The sequence below is a fragment of the Hylobates moloch genome, unplaced genomic scaffold (assembly GCF_009828535.3).
Source record: "Hylobates moloch isolate HMO894 unplaced genomic scaffold, HMol_V3 SCAFFOLD_6, whole genome shotgun sequence".
Lineage (NCBI taxonomy): Eukaryota > Metazoa > Chordata > Mammalia > Primates > Hylobatidae > Hylobates > Hylobates moloch.
In genome coordinates this window covers 124,402,249-124,427,995 of record NW_026652281.1, presented here as the reverse complement: position 1 = coordinate 124,427,995, position 25,747 = coordinate 124,402,249, and the positions used below count along the sequence as shown (strand labels likewise).

At 38.1% G+C, this 25,747-nt stretch overlaps 1 protein-coding gene across 3 annotated transcripts in view; it reads right to left on the bottom strand.

The window, feature by feature from the left end:
* Positions 1-25,747, bottom strand: part of STK32A (serine/threonine kinase 32A) — a 179,708-nt gene that overhangs the window by 122,756 nt on the left and 31,205 nt on the right. For all 3 annotated transcript variants that reach the window (XM_032158275.2, XM_032158273.2, XM_058440002.1), the window contains exons 3-4: positions 13,558-13,613; positions 12,332-12,483 (exon numbers count right to left, since the gene is read on the bottom strand). In XM_032158275.2, coding sequence (XP_032014166.1) covers positions 12,332-12,483; positions 13,558-13,613 — 208 coding nt within the window. The remainder of the gene's footprint in view (positions 1-12,331; positions 12,484-13,557; positions 13,614-25,747) is intronic.

Sequence of the window (25,747 nt, the reverse complement as noted above, 5' to 3'; positions counted from 1 at the left end):
GTTTTGCTTCTGATGGTGTTAAAATCCCCACTAAGACTCATCCTCTCCCCTTCCCCCAAATGTGGGACAGGACCATCTGGGAATAAGACTTCCTAGCAATGCAGGACTAAGTTCCTGAACATAAAAGGAGCCAAAACTGCTTAAGTTCATCCACAATGCTTTCTTTGCAAAATCTTGATGAAAAGGGGGGAAATGAGAAAACAAAAATAGCTCAGAGCAGTCTGAGCTATATGAGATATGCACAATTTATTAGGTTTAGAGAAACATGATTATGGGATGTCAGTCACACCCTCAAACCCATGCTCAAGGACAATATTTTAAAGCCATTTTCTTCCTGACTAGCTGCTTCACCCATTATCTTTGTGTTCCTGTAATTTGTGATACAAAGAATAATGTATAGTCCATCAATAGCTTACGTTATTTTAACGTAAATTTTTGGTAAACAACTTAGGAACTGCCTCATTTTTTTTCTTAAAACCCCACTTATAACTGCTGCTAATTGAAGTGTATATTCTGGGCAAAGTGAATCTGGGCTCCCAGGTGGCCATCCTCAAGCTCTGGGCTCCAGCAAACTCAATACTTAATCATATTTTCAGAATCTCATTATTTAAGGTTGATACCATTTATTGAATTATGTTCAGAGTCTGAAAGGGCTCTTGTCACACTCTCAGTACAGGTAGTTCTTTCCAGTTAAAACAAATGATCTGGTGTCCAAATTTCCTGAAACCACATGTGGACCCTTTCTATCCACAGGGACAAAGGACATGAGTAAAGAGATAGAGGCCCTGAGGAGTTGTGTGCAGCTACAGATTTAATCTCAATTAACAAAAGCCACCTGGGAAACCAACTATGCTGGGAAAGACTGGGGTCTATTTGTTTTCAGGCTGTGGGTTGCCAGGGCTTTGTGAAGAGCCCTCAGAGACAGACTCACAAGAAGATTTTATTTACTTTTCCTGGATGCCAGCCCTGTCTGGCAGCATTCACTTGATAACATGGCCTACATTTGGAGACTGTTCCTGAGTGGAGCCAGGTCCCTGGAGGCAAGTCAGGTTGAATTTTATTTCCAAATGTTCTTTCCTCCTTAACGTCCCTGCCCCCAGATGACTTACCTTCTTTCTCTGAAACCCCAAAACATACGTACCCACACACCACACACACAGTTCTTCATACTTACTCTCTTTATGTATTTCTCACAGTTTATATATTCATGTGCCATTTCATTCATATCAGGGCTCTTTCTATTTCTGCTCACCAAGATATCCCCATAGCATGGGTTTCCAATACAGTTAAGATTGCCAGATTTAACCAATAAAAGTACAACATGCATAATTAAACTTCAAATTCAGATAAATAATAATTTTCAGTAAAAATATATCTCATGTGATACTTGGGCCATATACTAAAAATTATTGTTGGTTTATCTGAAATTCAAATATAACTGTGCATCTTATATTTTACCTGACAATCAAATTATAACTTGTTTTTGATGCTCAGTAAATATATATGTGAATGAAGGAATGATTGGGGCTAATGCATGATCAAAAACAGAAAATCAAATGCAGACATTTTACTGGAAAGCATACACCAACATGTCAGAAATGATTGTTACAAGGTGATAAGAATTATCGAAGAATTTTCATTTTTCTAGGTAATTTTCTGTTTTACAAGTTGACTGCAATGAGCGGGAGAGTTTTCAAATATCACACATATATATATATATATACGCACATATATGTGATAGTCATATATAAACATATATATGATATTAAAAAAACATGTTTGTGTGTGTATAGGTATAAATGTATAAATATTTGCATATGTATGTATACATTTATACCTATACACACACACACACACACAAACTTCTTAACATTAACTCACTTAAAAAGGGAACAATTTGTTTTCCCTCAGCCTGAAAAACTAGAATTTTATAACTAAATCTCCAGAAGCTAGGGGCATTTTAGCATGAATGAGATTATTAAAAGTATTATTGAGAGGCCTACACAGCATATTAGTAAAATAGAGTACACAAAGAAGGCAGAAATTTTAAAAGTATTGCTGTTACTTTATAAATAATACATTGCTTCTTAAGCTTTTGATGCTTTTGGGAGGTAAAGATAAATCTAATAGTTAAACTCAGGACATAAAATCTTGATTAAATTGCACACAGTATATTGGGGAATCTTGATGTTTGTTTCATTTGCAGAATGAGGATAGAAAACAAAACAAAACAAACAACATATGCTCTTATAGAGAATGAGTTGAAGATAACCCCCTTGACCCTGCACATACAGCTTTCCATGATGTCCTGGGGCCAAGCACTATTCAGATTTGTCCTTTGGATGTCCACAATGAACCATCGGAGATGGGCAAGTTCAGAATGTCATAACTTCTTGAAGTAAGGAAGGAAAAGAACGAATATTTGTAAGATAAATGTTACTATGTGCTGGGTACTGGCCATAGCACTTTATTTATCTCATTTATAAGTGTAAAGTTACACACATTAACCCTATCTTATAACCATGTGACTTAACAATGATGAAGTAAATTACTCACTGATATGGTTTGCATCTGTATCTGCACCCAAATCTCATGTTGAATTGTAATCCCCAATGCTGGAGGTGGGGCCTGGTGGGAGGTGATTGGATCATGGCGGTGGATCCTCATGAATGGTTTCACACCATCCTCTTGGTGCTGTTCTCATCATAGAGGTCTTAAGAGAGTTGGTCATTTAAAAGTGTGTAATGACTCTCTCCTCCTCTCTCTTGCTCCTGCTGCCACCATGTGAGAAGCCTTGCTCCCCTTTGGCCTTCCACAATGATTGGAAGCTTCCTGAGTCCTCCCCAAAGCAGAAGCCACTATGCTTCCTGTACAGCCTGCAGAACCATGAGCCACTTCAACTTCTTTTCTTTAAAAATTACCCAGTCTCAGGTATTTCTCTATAGCAATGTGAGAACTGACTAATACACTCACAATCACACCTTCAGAAGCACTGCAAGATGCTTTATAGATGTGGAAAGATAAACTTACATTGAATATATTGTACTTACTAAAACAGAAAGCATTTATTAGGAAGAATGATACAGATTTGTGAAGATTTTTATCTCATGGTTTGGAAGACAAAGGGAGTTGCTGTTGTACTTTAAGAATTCCCCCTCCCAGTTAGTTTCTGGTTTTGAATGTAGTACCAGAATCACTGGGGGGAGGTAAGTCTCTTCTCTTTCTTCTATCATTGTTAATGATGCCTAGTGTTCCACTGTGAGGTTCAATGTGAGAAGTGAGAAGGAAAGAATAGGTTATATGTCATGTTATCACCAGGTCAGTATGCATGAAGAACAGAATGTTGTCTGGAATGACACCAAGTTAGCAAACAGCAAAATCTATCATCTTTGGCCAGCTTAAAGCCTCACAATACCCATTTTCTTAAAAAAAAGGAATAGAATGAAATCAACTTTGCCCACACAGCGATGAAAGACAAATATGAGAAGGTAAAATGCTAAGGCCTTATCATGGGTCCCTGATCTTAAAAAAAAAAAAAAAATTAGTTGGTTAAACTTTTTAAGAAGAAAAATGTGACTTTGAACAAAGGGAGGTTGTGAAGTGACAGTATCTTGTCATTCTCAGGATGCAGAGAGGGGAAGAAAGGCAATTTGATGATTGCTAAGGGTAGGGAAGGAAGAGCTGCATCCATTTTAGCTTTTTACATGGCAGCATTTTGAATAGGCCGCTCTAACATACTGATTAAATACACTGAGCTTGAGCTGAAATTAGACTCTACCATATCCGAGTAGTGCATAAACTGTAATAGACCTATTTCCAAGTCACATAAAACCATCTTCTTTTCAACTGTGGCATAGAGGCTTTGAGCAAATTGTATATTTAGTGAACTGTAATAATTAAAGATGGATGGAGGCAGGTTTTATGCACTGATTTCTCCAGAAGGATGTCCCTAAACACAGAGTAAAACCTCAATTATTTTTCCATTAGCATTCTCTGAATAAAGACCCTTTTTTTTTTCTTTGCTGGTAAGTCAGAACTTCTTGGTATGCATATTTAAATAACAGTCATCCTGAATTAGCTTTAAGAACTACCACTTAACATGATGGATGCATTAAAATGTAAAATAAAATGAAGGTGACACACAAAGATCTTGACACACAAGAAAAGAACAGGAGGTAATAGATACTGCAAGCTTCTCTGCCATTTTCTATGCCTTCGATTATGGAAATAGCTTTGAGCCCAGATCACAGTCACTTAATATCTAGTCACTGATACAAGTTAGCTTCAGCTCTGCAAATGCTATTTGTTGACAAAGGAAGCACCTATCCTTGTCTAACTTACAGGTATATATGTGGCTGCCTAAGAAATACACTACAAAGCAACAGTTTTATTGGCAGTTATTTTAAGGGAGAAAGTGCTTTGTATAAATTCTAAATAACCTCAAGTCGGCCAATGAGGCCATGCTTTGTAACCAAAGTTCCTCCCATACAGTTTATGGGGAAAAAAAGTATCTAATAACTAATAAGACATCTGAACTCATTCCCAGTCAGCACATTTAATTACAATGTTTAAAAAAATATATATTGACCTCAAGGACAAGGGGAACTGTGACATCTGAACCAAGAATTATTTATTAGTGACAATAAAAGAAAAATATTCTTTCACTATAAAGCCAAAGAAACTAAGGAGAACAAAAGACCCTGAGGAAGATCCTAATGAGAATTTGACAAATGCATGCCTAGAAATCAAGATGCATTTATGTAACAGTAGGGATGAAGATGAAAGTGAGACAGGAATAATAAAGGGTGGTAGCAGGAGAATAGAAAATTCCAGGCAGCAGTTTCACATGACTAGCAAAGGGAAAATGTTGAAACATCTGCATAAACTGGGACTGATAAGAACCTGAAAAACCAGGGTGTAGGCCAAGCTGGCTAAGACCGACTAAACCTAATGTGGTGCTGGATTATTTTTCCATAAGTTATTGGGGTAAAGGTGGTTTTGGTTACATGAGTAAGTTCTTTAGTGGTGATTGTGAGATTTTGTTGCGCCCATCACCTGAGCAGTATACACTGCACCATATTTGTAGTCTTTTATCCCTCGCCCCCCTCCCACTCTTCCCCCTAAGTCTCCAAAGTCCATTGTATCATTCTCATTCCTTTGTGTCCTCATAGCTTAGCTTCCACATATCGGTGAGAACATATGATGTTTGGTTTTCAATTCCTGAATTACTTCACTTAGAATAATAGTCTCCAATCTCATCCAGGTCATTGCAAATGCTGTTAGTTCATTCCTTTTTATGGCTGCATAGTATTCCATCATATATACATATACCACAGTTTCTTTATCCACTCATTGATTGATGGGCATTTGGGTTGCAACTGTGTGCTCTGCAAACATGCATGTGCAAGTATCTTTTTTGAATAATGACTTCTTTTCCTCTGAGTAGATACCCAGTAGAGGGATTGCTGGATCAAATGGTAGTTCTACTTTTAGTTCTTTAAGTAATCTCTACACTGTTTTCAATAGTGGCTGTACTAGTTTACATTCCCACCAGGAGTGTAGAAGTGTTCCCTGTTCATTGCATCCACGCCAACATCTGCTGTTTTTTGATTTTTTTTATTATAACCATTCTTGCAGGAGTAAGGTGGAATCACATTGTGGTTTTGATTTGCATTTCAAAATCATTAGTGATGTTGAGCATTTTTTCATATGTTTGCTGGCCATTTGTATATCTTCTTTTGAGAACTGTCTATTCATGTCTTTAGCCCATTTTTTGATGGGATTGTTTTGTTCTTACTGATTTACTTGAGTTCATTGTAGGTTCTGGATATTAGTCTTTTGTCAGATGTATAGATTGTGAAGATTTTCTTCCACTCTGTGGGCTGTCTGTTTGCTGACTTCCTTTTGCCATGCAAAAGCTCTTTATTTTAATTAGGTACCAGCAATTTATCTTTGTTTTTGTTGCATTTGCTTTTGGGTTCTTGGTCATGAAACCCATGCTTAAGCCAATGTCTAGAAGGGTCTTTCCAATGTTATCTTCTAGAATTTTTATAGTTTCAGGTCTTAGGTTTAAGTCCTTAATCCATCTTCATTTGATTTTTGTATAAGGTGAGAGATGATGATCCAGTTTCATTCTCCTGCTTGTGGCTATTCAATTACCCCAGCGCCATTTGTTCAAAAGGGTGTCCTTTTCCCACTTTATGTTTTCATTTGCTTTATCAAAGATCAGTTGGCTGCAAGTATTTGAGATTGTTTCTGAGTTCTCTATTCTGTTCCATTGGTCTATGTGCCTATTTTTGTACCAGTACCATGCTGTTTTGGTGACTGTGGGCTTATGGTATAGTTTGAAATCAGGTAGTGTGATGCCTCCAGATTTGATCTTTTTGCTTAGTCTTGCTTTGGCTATGCAGGTTCTTTTTTGGTTCCATATGAATTTTAGAATTGTTTTTTCTAACTCTGTGAAAAATGATGGTGGTATTTTGATGGAAATTGCATTGAATTTATAGATTGCTTTTGGCAGTATGGTCATTTTTCACAATACTGATTTTACTCATCCATGAGCATGGGATGTGTTTCCATTTGTTTGTGTCATCTATGATTTCTTTCACCAGTGTTTTGTAGTTTTCCTTGTAGAGGTCTTTCTACTCCTTGGTTACATATATTGCTAAGTATTTGGTGGTTTTTTTTTTTTTTTGCAGCTATTGTAAAAGAGATTGAGTTCTTGATTTGGTTCTCCACTTGGTTGCTGTTAGTGTATAGAAGAGTTACTGATTTGTGTACATTAATCTTGTATCTGGAAACTTTGCTGAATTCTTTTATCAGTTCTAGGAGCTTTCTGGAGGAGTCCTTAGGGTTTTCAAGGTAAACAATCATATCGCCAACAAGCAGTGACAGTTTGACTTCCTCTTTACTGATTTAGATGCCCTTTATTTCTTTCTCTTGTCTGATTGCTCTGGCTAGGACTTCCTGTACTACGTTGAAGAGGAGCAGTGAGAGCGGGCATACTTGTCTCATTCTGGTTCTCAGAGGGAATGCATTCAGTATTTTGTTGGCTGCGGGTTTGTCATAGATGGCTTTTATTACGTTAAGGCCTATGTCCCTTGTATGCTGATTTTGCTGAGGGTTTTAATCATAAAAGGATGCTGGATTTTGTTGAATGCTTTTTCTGCACCTATTGAGATGATCATGTGATTTAAAAAAAATTCTGTTTATGTGGTGTATCGCATTTATTGACTTGTGTATGTTAAGCCATTCCTGCATCCCTGGTATGAAACCCACTTGATCATGGTGGATTATCTTTTTGATATGCTGTTGGATTTGGTTAGCTAGTATTTTGTTAAGGATTTCAGCATCTATGTTCATCAGGGATATTGTTCTGCAGTTTTCTTTTTAGGTTATGTTCTTTCCTGCTTTTGGTATTAGGGTGATGCTGGCTTCATAGGATGAATTAGAGAGGTTTCCTTAGTGTCAAAAGAATTGGCACCAATTCTTCTTTGAATTTCTGGTAGAATTCTGCTGTGAATCCATCTGGTCCTGGGCATTTTTCTTGGTAATTTTTAAATTACCATTTCAATCTCACTGCTTGTTATTGATCTGTTCAGGTATTTAATTCTTCCTGATTTAAGCTAGGAGAGTTATATTTTTCCAGGAATGTATCCATATCTTCTAGGTTTTCTAGTTTATGTGCATAAAGGTGTTCATAGTAGCCTTGAATGATCTTTTGTATTTCAGTGGTGTCAGTTGTAATATCTCCTGTTTCATTTCTTAGTGAGGTTATTTGGATTTTCTCTCTTGTTTTCTTGGTTAATCTTGTCAATGGTCTACCAATTTTATTTATCTTTTCAAAGAACCATCTTTTTGTTTTATTTGTCTTTTGTATTTTTTTTTGTTTGTTTCAATTTCATTTAGTTCTGCTTTGATCTTGGTTATTTCCTTTCTTCTGCTGGGTTTGGGTTTGGTTTATTCTTGTTTCTCTAGTCCCTTGAGCTGTGACCTTAGAGTGTCAGTTTGTGCTCTTTCAGTCTTTTCAATGTGGGCATTTAGGGCTATAAACTTTGCTTTTAGCACCGCCTTTGCTGTATCCCAGAGGTTTTGATAGGTTGTGTCATTACTGTCATTCAGTTTGAAGAATTTTTAAATTTTCATCTTGATTTTGTTTTTGACCCAATGCCATTCAGGAGCAGGTTATTTAATTTCCATGTATTTGCATGGTTTCGAAGGTTCCTTTTGGAGTTGATTTCCAGTTTTATTCCACTGTGGTCTGAGAGAATGCTTGATATAATTTCAATTTTCTTAAATTTATTGAGGATCATTTTATGGCCTATCATATGATCTATCTTGGAGAAACTTCCATGCTCTGTTGAATAGAATGTGTATCCTGCAGTTGTTGGATGAAATGTTCTGTAGATATCTGTTAAATCCATTTGTTCCAAGATATAGTTTAAATCCATTGTTTCTTTGTTGACTTTCAGTCTTGATAACCTGCCTAGTGCTGTCAGTGGAGTATTAAAATCCTTTACTATTATTGTGTTGCTGTCTATCTCATTTCTTTTTTTTTATTAATTTTTTTGCACACAAAACAATAAACATTTTCTAAAAATACATACAAACAAAAAGATGCGTATCAAACATATTAGGAAGGTTGCACATGGGAAGATGGGGAATAGAAATGGGGAGTGGGAATTAAAGAAAATAAATGAGAGAGGGACTTTGTATGGATCAATGATAATAACTCAATCCTCTATTTGACAAAGAAGAAGGAGAAGGAAGAGGAAGAAAAAGAAAGTGGGATAAAGGATCAGAAAAGGAGGAAAATAGGTCCATCTCATTTCTTAGGTCGATTAGTAATTGTTTTATAAATTTGGGAGCTCCAGTGTTAAGTGCTTACATGTTTAGGATTGTGACATTTTCCTGTTGAACAAGGCCTTTTACCATTATATAATGTCCCTCTTTATCTCTCTTTTAACTGCTGTTGCTTTAAGGTTTGTTTTGTCTGATATAAGAATAGCTACCCCTCCTCGCTTTTGGTGTCCATTTGCATGAAATCCCTTTCCCCACCCCTTTACTTTAGGTTTATGTGAGTACTTATGTACTAGGTGAGTCTCCTGAAGGCAGCACATAGTAGGTTGGTGAGTTCTTATCCATTCTGTGATTCTGTATCTTTTAAGTGGAGCATTTAGGCCATTTACATTCAACATTACTATTGAAATGTGAGGTACCATTGCATTCATCATGCTCATTGTTGCCTATGTACTTTGGGTTTTTTTCCAAGAAAACAAAAAGAAGCTGAAGCTGTTCTCCCACTAACAGACCTTCAGCTTCTCCAGTGGGGGTGTGTGTTCAGGAGAGGATGCTCTCCTTTTCCCACTTCCACAGTTGGGGCACTCACATTTTTTGGGGGTGTCTCCTGGGTCCTGCAGGTTTTTTGGTTTTGTTTTTGCTTTTTAACTTGTATTTTTATTTTGTAGATCCCATGTGATTTATGCTTTAAAGAGGTTCCATTTTGATGTGTTTCCAGGATTTGTTTCAAGATTTAGAGCTCCTTTTAGCGCTTCTCATAGTGGTGACTTGGTAATGGCAAATTCTCTCAGCATTTGTTTGTCTGAAAATGACTGTATCTTTCCTTCATATATGATGCTTAGTTTCACTGGATACAAAATTCTTGGCTAATAATTGTTTTGTTTGAGGAGGCCGGAGATAGGGCTCCAATCCCTTCTAGCTTGTAGGGTTTCTGCTGGGAAATCTGCTGTTAATCTGATAGGTTTTCCTTTATAGGTTACCTGGTGCTTCTGTCTCATAGCTCTTAAGATCCTTTCCTTCATCTTAACTTTGGATAATCTGATGACAGTGTGCCTAAGAAAATATCTTTTTGCGATGAATACCCAGGTGTTCTTTGTGCTTCTTGTATTTGGATGTCTAGATTTCTAGCAAGGCCGGGGCTGTTTTCCTCAATTACTCCCTCAAATATGTTTTCCAAGCTTTTAAAATTCTCTTCTTCCTCAGGGACACCCATTATTCTTAGGTTTGCTCATTTAACATAATATCAGACTTCTTGGGAGTTTTGTTTATATTTTCTTATTCTTTTTTCTTTGTCTTTGTTTGATTGGGTTAATTTGAAGACTTTGTCTTCGAGCTCTGAATTTCTTTCTTCTACTTGTTCAATTCTATTGCTGAGACTTTCCAGAGCATTTTGCATTTCTAAAAGTGTGTCTAAAGTTTCCTGAATTTTGTATTGTTTTTTCTTTAAGCTATCTATTTCCTTGAATATTTCTCCCTTCGCTTCTTGTAGCATATTTTGGATTCCCTTGCACTGAGCTTCACCTTTCTCTGGTTCCTCCCTGATTAGCTTAATAGCTAACCTCCTGAATTCTTTTTCAGGTAAATCAGGGATTTCTTCTTGGTTTGGATCCATTGCTGGTGAACTAGTGTGATTTTTTTGGGGCATCAAGAGCCTTGTTTGTCATATTACTGGTTCCTTCTCACTTGGGTAGGCTCTTTCAGAGGGAAAGTCTTGTTCAGATTCTTTTGTCCCACAGGGTGTTCCTTTGATGTAGTACTCTCCTCCTTTTCCTATGGATATGGTTTCCTGTGAGCTGAACTGCAGTGATTGTTATCTCTCTTCTGGGTCTAGCTACCCAGGAAGCCTACTCAGCTCTGGGCTGGTAGTGGAAGTTGTCTGCACAGAGTCCTGTGATGTGAACCATCTATGAGTCTCTCAGCTGTGGATACCAGTGCCTATTCTGGTGGAGGTGGCAGGGAGTACAATGGACTCTGTAAAGGTTCTTAGCTTTGGTTAATATTCTATTTTTGTGTTGGTTGTCCTCCTGCCAGGAGGTGGTGCTTTTCCAGAGAGCATCAGCTTTGGTATTATGGGGAGAAACTGGCAGTGGGCAGGGCACTAGAACTCCCAAGATTATATGCCCTTTGCTTTCCAATACCAGAGTGGGTAGGGAAGGACCATCAGGTGGGGGCAGGGCTAGGTGTCTCTGAGCTCGGACTCCCTTGGGCGGGCCTTGCTGTTGCTGCTGTGGGGGATGGGGGTGGGATTCCCAGGTCACTAGAGTTGTGTACCTAGGGGGATTATGGCTGTCTCTGCGGAAACATGCAGATTGTCAGGAAGTGGGGGAAAGTTGGCAGTCACAGGCCTCACCCAGCTCCCACGAAAACTGAATGGCCAGTCTCACTCCCACCGTGCTTTCCACCACCCTCCCCTCCACCGCCCAACACCCCCCCAACAACACACACACACACACACACACACACACACACACACACACACACACAACACACACACACACACACACACACACACACACACACACACACACACACAGCTCCCAGGTTGTTTCTTAGTAGAGAAGCAATACCGGCTTGAAAACCTGCCCCAGGCTACCCCCCTCCCAGCTGGGAAAGAAAAGGGCTTGGTTTATCCCCTGCCCGTGGAGTCTGCACACTGGATTTGTGCCCTTTCCTGAGTTCTGGCCAGGTGCTTTCTCACCCCGTTCAAATTGTCACCAAGTTCAGTTAGAGATTTGCTTCTCCCTATGGAATTTTGCCCCCGCTCCTCTCCCATTGGATCCCTGTGGTGCCAGGCAGGAATGGCCTGCTTGGGGACCCAGCAAGCTCCCAGGGCCTTTCTGCTGCTTCATCTCCCCGTGTATTTCACTGGGCTTTTCAAATCCACCCAGCTCCAGGTAAAGTCAGAAACTTCTCCAGCAAACAGACCTTTAGGTTCTCCAGTGGGGATGTGTGTTTGGGAGAGGAGGGTCTTTCCCACTTCCACAGCTGGGGCACTTGCAGTTTTGGGGGAGTCGCCTGGGTCCTGCAGGACCAGTCATTTCCTTCAGAGAATCTGTGGGTCCTCTCCATCGTGCTGGATTTGACCTAGGTTTCACCTAGGACCTCATCATACACTCATTAACATACTAAATCATACACCCACCAGCACCATGACAGTTCCGGGAACATTCACATTTGATGTAAAAATAGGTGGCACCACAGTTCCAAGAAATCTCCATCTTTTTTCAGGAATCGTCATGAATGTTTCACCCCTTGGTTAAAGAAACCCATTATGGCAGCAGCCTCAAACCCCCACTTACATGACACTCACTGGAGTTCACCCACGCTCCCCTCTCTTGAGTGTGTACTTTTCCACTTTGCAATAAATCTCTGTACTTTCACTGTTTTCCAACTCATCCTTGAATTCTTTCTTGCAATTGTGTCAAGAGCCTGGATACCAGCCAGGGCTGAGGTCCCAGAGGCATTTGGAGACCTCCCCTAGCCCACCGATATCAGGAGTGTCTCTATTCAGAGGTCCAGTAAAATTACTCACCACAAATTAACCAGGAAAGGGTGCTCCAGACCCTGCATGATCTGAAGTTCCTTGAAGACATTTCTCACTTCATTGCGCTCCACACACTTTAGTTTATTCATGTACTTCATTGCGTACATCTTCTTGGTATCATTCTTCTGTACAATGCAGACCTAATGGTGAAAACCCGAGTGAGAGAGTGATTAGGGAGATAATGGATCGTGGTGATGAGAGACAGAACAAGACATGTTCTTTGCTGCTTTGCTGTGGCTTGGATCCTTAACATTTGCAAATTATATGATGTTAAAAGCTCCCACTTAGCTCTGATTTTAGATTAAAAATTTCATTTTCTTTTCTATGCACCAGTTCCATTCTTGGATCTCTTTTTTCTCAAACAATTTTGCCTGGTATTGCTTTTTGGGTTTTTAAGACAGCATTTTGGTGAAAATAGCTGCCTCTATGTCAGGAATATTCCAATAACAAGTAACATCCTTAATCCTGCTTTGAGTGACTGAAATAGGCATGACTGAACTGTCAAGCTGAATAATACTGTGCAAACAATTTCCGTTTACAACCATACATGATATAACCAAAAAGGACTTTAAGGACTGGAAAAACACTAAATACGATGTCCATGTTTTTGAAATTTCTTTAGAGGTCTATATAATACCTGAAAAAGTAAATAGAAAATGATTTTAAAATGCAAGTTTTATATGAAATATTATTCTCTTAAAGTATGTCTCCATTGAGAAACTAGTAATCAGGGTTTGAATACAGAAATTTCTTGCAAAAAAATTAAACTGAATATGTATATTTCTTAAGATAAAAACATTATACAAATGAGGAAACAAATAGAAATCAGGTGACTTCTTCCCCACATGAAAATAAGTAACTCTTCCATAAACAAGATAACTATTACTGGGCGTACAGCTGGTAGAATCTGAAAATGATTCTGAAATCTTCATCTCCTTTAGGGTAGGGAGAAAAGCCTTAAAGTTTACTGAGAGTAAGCAGATTTGAATTTAATGAGATTATTCTGAGAACAGTATATATTCATTATGTAGCTGCCTGTCACATGCTTTTCTTAAACTGTGGTGACAATTTTATAAAAATCCATTACAAAAACATTTTCACTTAATTATCTTTCCTTGTGGTCCCCACAACCCAATAATGTGAACATTTCTGGACCCTCTGTTCCCTGGGCTACATAACCCTGCTGGTGGTTAATCATTTCAGTTTGTTCTCACCTTCCCAAAACTGCCTTTCCCAATGGCTCGCAAAATTTCAAAGTGGTCAAAGTTGACTGTAAAACAACAAAAAAGAAGAATATCATGAGTAATTATCAATTTCTCTTTAGTAATAAATAATAAAGATTGGACTAAACTGAAGTATCTTATCTAAAACATGATCTCAGACTACCTTAAAATGCCAATCTAATCATCCAGTAAACATCTATTGAACACTTACTATGTGTTAATCATAGTGCTTAGTGCTGGGAATACAGTAATAATAGAGTAAAAACAGAATCTCTGCCTTTATGGAATCTGTAGTCAAGTGAGGGCCCTATAAAGACAGAGACTCTTACAGACTAAATAGTCAGAAAAATAAGTGGAAAATTCAAGCTCCCACTGCAAGTTAAGAAGAGAGGTCATGGGGCTGTAAGAACTTATCACAGAGAATTTGACATAGGCAGCAAGGTAAGGAGAAACATCTCTGAGCACAGAATGACTTCAGAAAGATCTGCCCCCAGGTGCATCATATGTGTGGCTGTACCGAGGATCAGCACTTTAAAATGTCTTCCTTGCCTATTTTCTTACTACAACCACTTTTTTGTATCTAAGTAATTTCAATTTTCCCAAGTAGGAAACTATTACACCTCTAAGTATGTAGCATGAACTAATCTCCAAAGTGCAGACTTGTAACAGATTAGAATGGATATGTGTGCAGAAGTCCACTGAATTTTGCTTTGAAGTAGAGTCAATCCTCCACGCCTGAAATTTTAAAATTTCAGTCCCTAGAAGAAGCAATTGTTGGTTATAGGTAGCATGGTTTTTTGAGTCAATGCTCATGAAATGTATAATGATGAGAAGAACAAATCATAGATTCTCCTGTGCAGGTGACAATCTTTGGTTTATTGCCTTGATAACTGAGAAAATGTTTGACTCTGTTTCCTGGTTTTTGAAATAAGGATTTAGATGAGTTAAATTCCAAACAAGGGATTTTAAGCGTTTATTCAGAAAATATTGTGAAACACTAAATGGTATATAATTTGTCTCTTTAAAAGACCTAGTTTGTCTCCATTATCCAAAATAATTAGATAAGCTCTTTCTGAAGGAAAAAGTTTGGCTAGAGTGCCTTCAAAGTCTTTTCAAGATATCTGAGAGTCAAACATTTTAATGATGTGACTTAATCATCACTTTCTCTTCTCAACTCCAAATTCCCTTTCCATCACAAAACCCACTCAGTCATGTGAGGCAGCATGTATATTACAAATAATCCCTTACTTGGACTCAAAATAATGAAGAGACTGGAGATAAATGATAGACTCTTTGAGCCTCCATTTTCTCAAAAGAAAAAAATTGGACTGACTCTCCTAGATCAGAAGAAAACAGCTTGTACTAAGAAAGCACTACTAAAGCTGTTTACATACTTAACATAGTTACCCAAGGGAATGACTTCTCTTCTCAAACTCCTTGACTTCTGAGTTTATTTCATCCACTATAACATAAGCTTAATGAGGGTGGAGATGATATGTCCTTTTGCTCATCCTGGTTCCCCTGCCACCTCAGAAAATTCCTGGCTTAGGTAGTTGAAGGCATAAATCTTTGCAGTTCTCACATAGCCAGGTCTTAGCAAATAAATCAAACTAAGCTATAAGAATACAAAAGAACCCTAAAACAATTAGTTCTTATAAATATGGATAGTGTGGACATTTGGATTCTCTAAGGCAGTGTTTTTGAACTGTGAGTCAAAACCCATTAATGAGTTATGAAATAAATGTAGCTAAAATAAGAGGTACTAAAAATTTAATTAAATAGAATAGAAAATACCAGAAATGCCTCAAATGTAGTAAGCATAGTACTGCCTCTGAAACTGTTGTTTCCATTTCATATACTTGAGTAGACATATATATACAATCCCGGCTTCCTTTACTATGTCATGATATGCTTTTTGGCGTATGTTTTATCTTGGGTTGTGGTCAGCATAATTTTAAAAACACTTCTGTAAGTTTTCTCTTGAGTTTCATACTGAAATAACCAAAGCAATGATTTTCTTACACCCATTACATGAATCTGAATTGTGTATTATTTACCACAAAAGTGTTAAAAAATGCTGACCAGGATTTATTTGTAAGTTCAAGATTTCATCTTGAGCAAATCCAATAACTCACAGTGATTTCTCCACTACCAGTCTAGCCCAGAATGCTGTGATGACATTTTGAATCTCCAAGAATACAGCAGGTACATAGAAATCATGAAGTTCCATCTTGATATTAATCCATTTCATGAACCATCTCCTTTCATAAACCATTTTAACCTCACTGAAAATGATACAGGATTACATGTCAGGATCCTGGTAAATTTATACTAGCAAAACTGCTTTAACTAAATGTGACCTCCCAAAGGTCACTTCTCAGAAAAGGGACAAGCCTAAAGCCTTAGAGCAATTCATCTTATATATGCCTTTATTAAAGAAAAACACAGCCTCTAGTCTAGTGCCATACTGTCTAAAGTCACTTCCTTGTATAAAAATACAACCTAATGAGAAAGCCAATGATAGATTAAAAGTGACTATAAGAGGCTGGATGCAGTCACTCGCACCTGTAATCCCAGCAATTTGGGAGGCCGAGGCAGGAGCATTGCTTGAGTCCAGGAGTTTGAGACTAGCTTGGGCAATATAGTGAGGTCCCATCTCTACAAAAAATAAAAAATTTTCTAGGCATGGTGGTGCACATCTGTAGTCCCAGCTACTCAGAAATTGAGGCAGGAGGAACTTGAACCTGAGAGGCTGAGGCTGCAGTTATCTGTGATTGCACCACTGCACACCAGCCTGGGCAACAGAGTGAGATCCTTTCTCAAAAAAAAAAAAAAACGTGACTGGAAGAGGCTCTTTTATTCAATCCTGATAGTCCCTTCTTAAATGTTCAACAACAGAATCACTAGTTGGCAGGAAGACTAACTTGAAAATGCAACTAAACCTTGTAAATTCAGACAAAATCAGAGACAGAGAGAGAGAGAGAGAGATGAAGTCAGAATTGTGGATTATTTTGTCAACAGAAATCTAATAGTACTACAAACATATAGGATTTGCCTAAGGGGAATGTGGAATAGTGTACTCACTATGTTCTTAAACCCTTGATCAATAGGAACAGTAAATACCAAATTGGACTTGCAATCTGTTTTTGTGTAGTCTATGAGCTAAGAATGGTTTTTGAATTTGTATAGGATTATTTTTGAAAACCAATGGATATGCAACACAGAATGCATATAAACCCACAATATTTACTAGCTGGCTCTTTACAGAAAAGTTTGATGACTGCTGAGATTAACAGCACAGTCCCTGAAGACAGACAACCTGAATTCAAATCTCAGCTCCAACAATAAATAGCTGTGTAGTCTTGGAAATTTACATCTATGCTTCCCTTTCTGCATCTATAAAATGAGGATGAAAATAATATGTACTTCACAAGGTTTATAAGAAGATGAAATGGGTCATGTGCATAGAACATTGCCTGAAACTAACTACTTTTACTAGTAGTGCTATTACTTCTTAAAGAGTATCATAGCTCCCAGCAAATACCACCTTAAACTGCCATGATATCACCTGGGTATTATCAGGCAATATGGAGGTAAATGGAATCAGCATCATTTCAACACATTTGGGGTTTTCGTAGTCTGTGATGTGGTGTCCTTGCAGTGTCTTCTCTAACCTCTAAAGCAAAGTTAACCTTAGTGGTGTTTAATTCTTGGGTCTTGTCCTTGTATCATGTTCCCAAACTTTCATTCTGGTTCATGGAGCTCTGAGTGTTAAGAAGACAGAAAGGCTGTCTGGAGACAATGGGTCTTTGTGGGGCCTTGAAGGTAGTGGTTTAGTGTGGGCAAAGGCAGAGCCTGGTTCTCACTCATACTGACGGGGCTGGGCTAGGGTATGTGGCCTGCAAGAAAACAGGCAAAGGAGATATAACTTTGAGGCCTTCCTTAAGTGCCTCAGAGTCCTGCTTCACACAGGTCTTTTCATCCCAGCCTTCGCAGCCATTGTATCTGTACAGTATCCTAAAGGTTGCCTGGAGGTATACCACGTTAACACACAAAGTTGAATGAACCTTAGTGTTGTGATAATTACTTGGAATATTAAAAAAGTAAATATCTGAAAGTACTTATTTCAGAGTTTTTCTTTTGGGTGAGTACACATTCCTTCACTAATCAACCAGGCACAGACATTCTATGTGCATGAGGGATCTGTTTATGAGGGTGGTCAGTACATGTTTCATTTTTATGTCACTTTCTATCTTCACATTTTTATAGTGTATACGTTTAAGGGTACTCAGACTCAGAGAGATGAAATAATTTGTTATGGTTATAACCAGTATAGTGACATGTTAATGTTGAGGTTAGATTTTAAAAACAGAAAGTAAGGCAAAGCCTTGCTTAGTCAAAACTACACATAAAAATCCTTTAGAAACGTGCCTTTTTGAAAACCAAGAAAGTTTTTCAAAAAGTCCAACAGACGATTCTATCTCCTTTGTGTGGGTACCCAATAAGGCTCATAAACGGCATCTAGAAACTATTATTTGGGAAAAAATAGTTTAAACACTAAAATCACACTCTGCCCATTAGCAAGTTTATATTTATTATAGTCACATGGAAAGTTAAGACCAACTATGCGGATAACTGGTTGAATGTTTTTGCAAAGCCACACCCAATATTTGAGTGGAGGAGTGGGTAAAATCAACTCACTTGAGTCTGCCTAGTTGCACTCAGGTAAATTCAATATCCAGCTTTCTCATTCTGGACCCAGGCTCTTAACCACTATATTTATAGCAGTCATCTTAATGTTATTCTTATTGTATAACATACCTACCCATCCCAAAGGTAGAATCAGAGGAAACAAGATGGAATTTCTTCCTGTCTCCTTTTAGAATTATATGTTGAATCAAGGTTTCCAAGTCTTTCCCTTAGCATAAACCATGCTGATTCTGAAACCACGTGATGATAGTTTTGTTTTATTTCACTTGCCATCTTCTCAGTCTCAACATGCTGTGCAATAACCAATGTTAAAGGAAAGAAAAAAGGAAACCCTTTTTAGAATCTGTTATAACACCCTGATGCTTGGAATTTCAGAGAAGACCCTTGTAGAAGGTAAGGTAGGAAGCCCTTTTTTTTCTATTTTTGAGGTAAAAATCTTTGTAAAAGATTTTATTTTTTCTAAAAATTGATTCTAGTTTGAGCAAGTACCAAATCATGAATATAAGTGAGTCTATTGAGAACAGCACACCTTGCTGTTTATGTAAATCTTTCTACTGATGAGGAAACAAGGATACCAGCTGTGTAACCTTAGACTAGTTACTCAATCTTTCAAATCACAATGTCCCTGTCTGTAAAATGGAGCTAATTAAACCTAACTCAGGTGACTTTGAAGATGAGACATTATAAACCAGAAGGAAAATATCTGGTCCACTGAAAAATAAAAATTACAAAATTTTTTAAGTACAACAATTATCCAATGAAAACTAAGCTATCTTCCCCTTCCAAGTTGGCAGTCCCAGTTCCATGAAGCAACCATTATTAACAAATCCTTGTGTATCCTTTAAGAGATTCTCTCTGCATATATGTACTCCTTCCTAACAGCAATAGCAACATACTATCATTCCAATGGGAGCATACATTGTTAAACCCTTTCTATATAACACATTGCCTCTGTGCATTCATACCATCACATATAGATCTAATTATTTTTAAGTAGCTAATTTGTATTTTATTGTGTAAATGTACCATAAAATATTTAACTTATTGATGGATTTTGAAAGATGGTTTAATTATCTACGATTGCTGGGTGCAGTGGCTCACGCCTGTAATCCCAGCACTTTGGGAGGCTGAGGTGGGTGGATGACCTGAGGTCAGGAGTTTGAGACCACCCTGGCCAACATGGTGAAACCCAGTCTCTACTGAAAATACAAAAATTAGCCAGTTATGGTGGTGTGGGCCTATAATCCCAGCTACTCAGGAGGCTGAGGCAGGAGAATGCCTTGTATCGGGGAACCTGCCCCCAATAGTCACATAGGTTCTTTTCTATTTTCCCTAAGTATTGGTCTGGTTGAGAAATAAAGGGACAGAGTACAAAAGAAAGAAATTTTAAGGCTGGGCATCCAGGGGAGACATCACATGTCAGTAGGTTCCGTGATGCCCCCTGAGCTGTAAAACCAGCAAGTTTTTATTAGGTATTTTCAAACGGGGAGGGAGTGTATGAATAGGGTGTGGGTCACAGAGATCACGTGCTTCACAAGGTAATAGAATCACAAGGCAGATGGAGGCAGGGCGAGATCACAGGACCACAGGACCGGGGCGAAATTAAAATTGCTAATGAAGTTTCGGGCACCATTGTCATTGATAACATCTTATCAGGAGACAGGGTTTGAGAGCAACCAGTCTGACCAAAATTTATTAGGCAGGAATTTCCTCTTCCTAATAAGCCTGGAAGTGCTATGGGAGACTGGGGCTTATTTCATCCCTATAGTTTCTACCATAGAAGATGGCCACACCCAAGGGGGCCATTTTAGAGACCCACCCTCAGGGGCACATTCTCTTTCTCAGGGATGTTCCTTGCTGAGAAAAAGAATTCAGCGATATTTCTCCCATTTGCTTTTGAAAGAAGAGAAATATGGCCCTATTCTGCCCGGCTCACGAGCAGAGTTTAAGGTCACCTCTCTTATTCCCTGAACATTGCTGTTATCTTGTTCTTTTTTCAAGGTGCCCAGATTTCATATTTCAAATGCACCTGCTCTACAATTTGTGCAGTTAACACAATCATCACAGGGTCCTGAGGCGACATATATCCACCTCAGCTTACGAGAGGACAGGATTAAGAGATTAAACTAAAGACAGGCATAGGAAATCACAAGGATATTGATTGGGGAAGTGATAAGTGTCCATGAAATCTTCACAATTCATGTTCAGAGACTGCAGTAAAGACAGGCGTAAGAAATTATAAAAGTATTAATTTGGGGATCTAATAAATGTCCATGAAATCTTCACAGTCCACGTTCTTCTGCCATGGCTTCAGCTGGTCCCTCCGTTTGGGGTCCCTGACTTCCCCTAACACCCTTGAACTCAGGAGTCAGGCGTTGCAGTGAGCCAAGATTGTGCTATTGCACTCCAGCCTGGGTGACAGAGCAAGACACCATCAAAAAAAAAAAAAAAAAAAGATCTATGATTACCAAAACTACCTTGAGCATTCTTGATGGGCTTCTGTGTCTATGTTTATAAGCAAAGTTGATAAAAGTAGAAATGCTGGGCAAAGAATATGTTGATTTTCTAATTTTATAGATGTTATCAACTGGCTCTTCAGAGATGTTGCATCAAATCTCCTTGATATCAAAAACATATAAGAATAACTTTTTGTCCACCACCTTGCCAACACTACTACATTAACTGTTCTTCATCTGACAAGTGAAAAAGATTGAATTATTGATTTACTTTATTTCTTTAATGCTGAGTGAAGCTGCATATATTTATATGTGTATTTTTTTCAGCAAACTGCCTTTGTATATGTTTTACATATCTTTAATGAGTTATTAGATTTTTTGATATGTAAGCACACTTAAAAATGGTAAGTAAATTAACTCTGTTTAGCATATCTCAGGAGTATTTTTTCTAGGTTGTCCATTTGGCTTTTGATTTTAAAACGTTTTAAAGCCAGGCTCAGTGGTTCATACCTGTAATTCTAGCACTTTGAGAGGCTGAGGCAGTAGAATCACTTGAGCCCAGGAGTTTGAGACCAGCCTGAGCAACATAAGGAGACTCTGTCTCAACAACAAAAAAATTAAACATTAGTCGAGTGTAGTGATGCATGCCTGTGTTCCCAGCTACTTGGGAGGCTGAGATGGGAGGATCACATGACCCCTTAAGCCTGGGAAGTCAAGGCTGCAGTAAGCTGTGATCACACCACTGCACCCTAGCCTGGGTGACAGAAACCCTGTCTCAAATTTTTTTTCAGTAATGTAGTTTTAAATTTTATGTAGTTAAATGTTTCAATCTTTTCTTGTTTGTCTCTCTGGGTTTGTGATTTTCATAGCCTTTTTTAAACTTCAAGATTGTTAAAATGATGTATTTATATTTAAAACCAATTGCTTTTGACACACATTTTTGCTGTCATTGCTGCTGCTTTCATTTTTGAAATTTGTTTCTAGCATACAACCTTAGACTAAATTACATAATTGATATTCAATACATAGAATAAAAAGGTTTCCAAATTCCAAAGTTCCCAAAAAGTCATTCTGCTACTGCTTAAATTAAAAGTTAAAACAACTGATTATCTCCCTGTATGCAGTCATGCCAATGTGATTATTGAGTGTATGCTTTTAAGGTGCTTTGCAGGAATCTCCTCTTAAAGTAGGTCCTCCATATCTTGGTTATGCGGTTATTTGGTAAATATTTCACATGTACAACACATTAAATTCCAGTGTACTATATGGCCCCAGTTGATAGCAAATTAAACCAATGCAGTCTGAATAAGTTCAAGATAAGATAAATTCCAAGATAAGACCCAAATAAGATAAATTCCCCAGAAAGGAGGAAAAAAAATCAAGTAAAAGTCTTGCATGCCTTTTTTGCCACGTTAATTTGCTATACAAACTTGCTGCTTAAACGTGACACTCCTCAGTGCTATGATTCTCTAAAGGCAAAGTCAATTCAACATGGAAACAGTTATAGTTTGGTGGCCCACATGTCTGGCTTCTGCTCTCCAGTCCAGAGAGGATTTCATTTTTCTGTCTCAGTATAGCTGAAAGTTCTAGGTGCAGTAGAGGCTCTCCAAGACATTGCTTACTGAACTCAGTCTGTGTTCACTGACAACAACACACAATTACTGACTGCTTACTAAGTAACAGCCATTGTGCTAGGTGCTGGGAGAAAGAAGCCCAAGGTTGCCTGCCTTCAGGGGGCCTACAGTCTAGTGGAACAACAGAAAAATTCATAGTAGCTAACATCTAACATTCATGTAAGGAATACCCATCATTATTCTAAATATGTTACATATATTATCCTAATTTTGCACCAACTCTGAAACAGTATTACTATTATTCCATGTTTTTAGGTGAACAAACTGCAACCCAGAGAAATTAAGTACCTTTCTCAAGGCCACAAAGTAGATAAGTGGCAGAGTGGTAGAGTCCCACTCAAGTGGACTCCACAGCTGCCCTCCAACACTGTTCTTTACTGCATTCTATTAAACACTCATAATCAATCGTGCACAAGAAAGTAGAATAAGCAGCACAGAGTTGGGTAAAGACCCAACTCGCAACAATGTTGATATTTCTGTTTCTCTTCTTCTTTTATGCAGGGTCTTTCATTTTTCATACACCCTGTCTCACAACTCAGATCCCATCAACCACTTGCTGTCACTGTATCTGTCACTCGTCATCTCTCACATCCCTAGCCAGATGCCTTGGTCTAAGATTGGAACCGTGACTCAGGCCATTCCAATCATTTTCACTCTGGATATTCTGATCTGGAAATGCATATTCCGCCTCTGTCACAAGCTTCCAGAACATGAGAACAGAACTGGCTGAATGTAGAGAAAAAAGATCAGCACATTCAACAGGATAAAGCTGACATTTGGAATAAAGTAGAATCACAACATAAAGGGCTAATGCTGATGGCATTAATGTGCCTGGCTCTATAACCATATAGATCCTATTTTGATTACTTGGCAGGCATCCCCAATATCCTTCTGATAATTTAATTTTTAATTTTTTTTTTTTTTAGCAAAATAGATTCAAGTTCCAAGTAATATAAGCAGTGCTGCCGTAGGGAGATCTGTAATGGGAGAAAGTAGCAAGAAAAGCCAACCTAGTCCAGGGAAATCCAGCAAAGCATCCTAGAGGAGATTATTACAACCTCAGAAGAATGTTGCAAGGGACTTGATGCTCTATTCTTTCCTACAGATTTTCTTAATTAATCTCTGCATTGGGTTATCAGGAAGGTAATTTCTCAGGAAAAGAGATGAAACATAAATAAATAACTGCAATATAAAGTAGTGTATATGTATTAAGAGCCACATAAATGGTCCTGACGTGATTCTCAAATGTGTGCATCCATCAAAATCACACAAATACATGTTTTTAAATTCAGATTCATTGGCCTTATCTGAATCAGATTCTCTGGAGGCTGGACCTGGGGATCTGTATTTTCAAAGATCGCTTGAGGATTTTGTTAAAGCCTGCCTAGAACTAGTCTGCAGGTGTTTATAGGAGTTCTAAGGTGGGAGAAATCTCTTCCTACTTTAGAAAATAAAAAAGCTTCAGGGATGGGCAGCATTTTAACTGGGACTTGCAGAATGGGTTGGAGTTCCAAAGGTAGCCAGGCAGAGGAGGGCAGGGAGGATGCATTTAAAGTGACCCAGACCCTGAGGTGAAGAAGCTCTCAGTAGATAGGTATTTATATAAATGTTGACTCAATCAAATTCTTAGACCTCCCCCTCCACCTTACCTCTATCCTATGTGTTTGAAGCAATTTAATAAGTGTCTGTAAATGATTAATGATAGAACTTCTGCTACCTGCACTGTGCCACATCTTAGGTCATAGTTAATAATTATATTACTGTCTATTAAGTAGCATATATACATGTATAGGCAACATCCAAATACTTTAATATACATTATCTTATTTACTTTTTACCAAAACAGCATGAGGTGGTAATATTATTATTGCTACTTTATAGATATGTTACATAAACCCAGAAAAGTTAAATTACCCAGGGTCAGGGTTTGGACTTAAATCTGAATTTTGTGGCTTCAAGTTCCATGATTTTAATATTGTGATGAGTCCTAAAAGTATCCGAATACATTATGGTGACTATGACATGAAACTCTGGGTTTGGGTTTGTCTGTACTACTTACTAGCTATGAACTTTAATTATTTACCCTCTGTGAGTTTCAATTTCCTCTTTCAATTTTGACCAGATACAATATACCTTCTAAGGTTATAACAAGGACTAGGTAAAATAAGCCATATCAAAGGTGCTTATCAACCATTTTTGGCAGAGAATATGAACTCAATGATGTATAATTATTACTGCTATTTATGTTATTGCTATTGTTACCAGATGACTTACCTTTGCATCAGCCCAGAATGTTGCCTCTTTTTTTTTTTTTTTTTTTTTTTTTTTTTTTTTTTTTTTTTTTTTTTTGAGATGGAGTTTCACTCTTGTTGCCCAGGCTGGAGTTCAAGTGCAGTGGCACAATCTTGGCTCACCACAACCTCTGCCTCCTGGGTTCAAGTGATTCTCCTGCCTCAGCTTCCTGAGTAGCTGGGATTACAGACATGCACCACCACGCCTGGCTGATTTCGTATGTTTAGGAGAGACAGGGTTTCCCCATGTTGGTCAGGCTGGTCTTGAACTCCGGACCTCAGGTGATCCGCCCACCTCGGCTCCCCAAAGTGTACAGGTGTGAGCCACCACTCCCAGCCAATGTTGCCTCTCTTGCCAAAACATGAAGCAAAATAATGTTAGGACTTCACACAGGACCAACAGTGCCAACAACAGTGCCGTCATGAAGGCGGACACTGGGCGTGTCTTGTTCATCACTATATCTACATCACCTAAAACAATTTTTGACATATCATTGTAGGTGCATAATTAACCTTTTAAAATTAAGGTACAAAGGAATGAGGTGTCATCATTAAAGTTCTACAGAAAAAGGATGGCTTTGGAGGAAAATTTTTCTATTTTCCTTTATGTTTATTTATGAGCACATCATCATTTATAATATGTACCTTCTAAGAAAAGTCTTACCAACATGCTATTATCAAAGGACTTCTTAATGAGCTAGTCATTGAAGTCCTCATTTGAATGTTGTTCTAATATTACAGCTTCAGATTTCTCTGCAGACACTGGATTTACATCTTAAAAGCCTCATGCATCGACTTACTCACTCTTTGAGCTCAAAGCATTAAGAACTGTCGTTGAGGTTGTGGACTCCATCTGCTTCACAACCACCAACTGTCCTAAGTGAGGACATGGATGAAAACCTTGTAGCAACTGAAGGATAATTAACAGTGGGAGTCAGAGGGTATTTGCTTTGTCAGGGTGCATGATCTTTGAACAGAAGTAAATGTATCTCACTATGGCAACAGAAAGGTGCTGACATTAAATTACAGTCTGCCATATACCTGGTCAGAATAGAGATAGAATCAGTCCCTCTTCTAAGTTCTGCTGGCA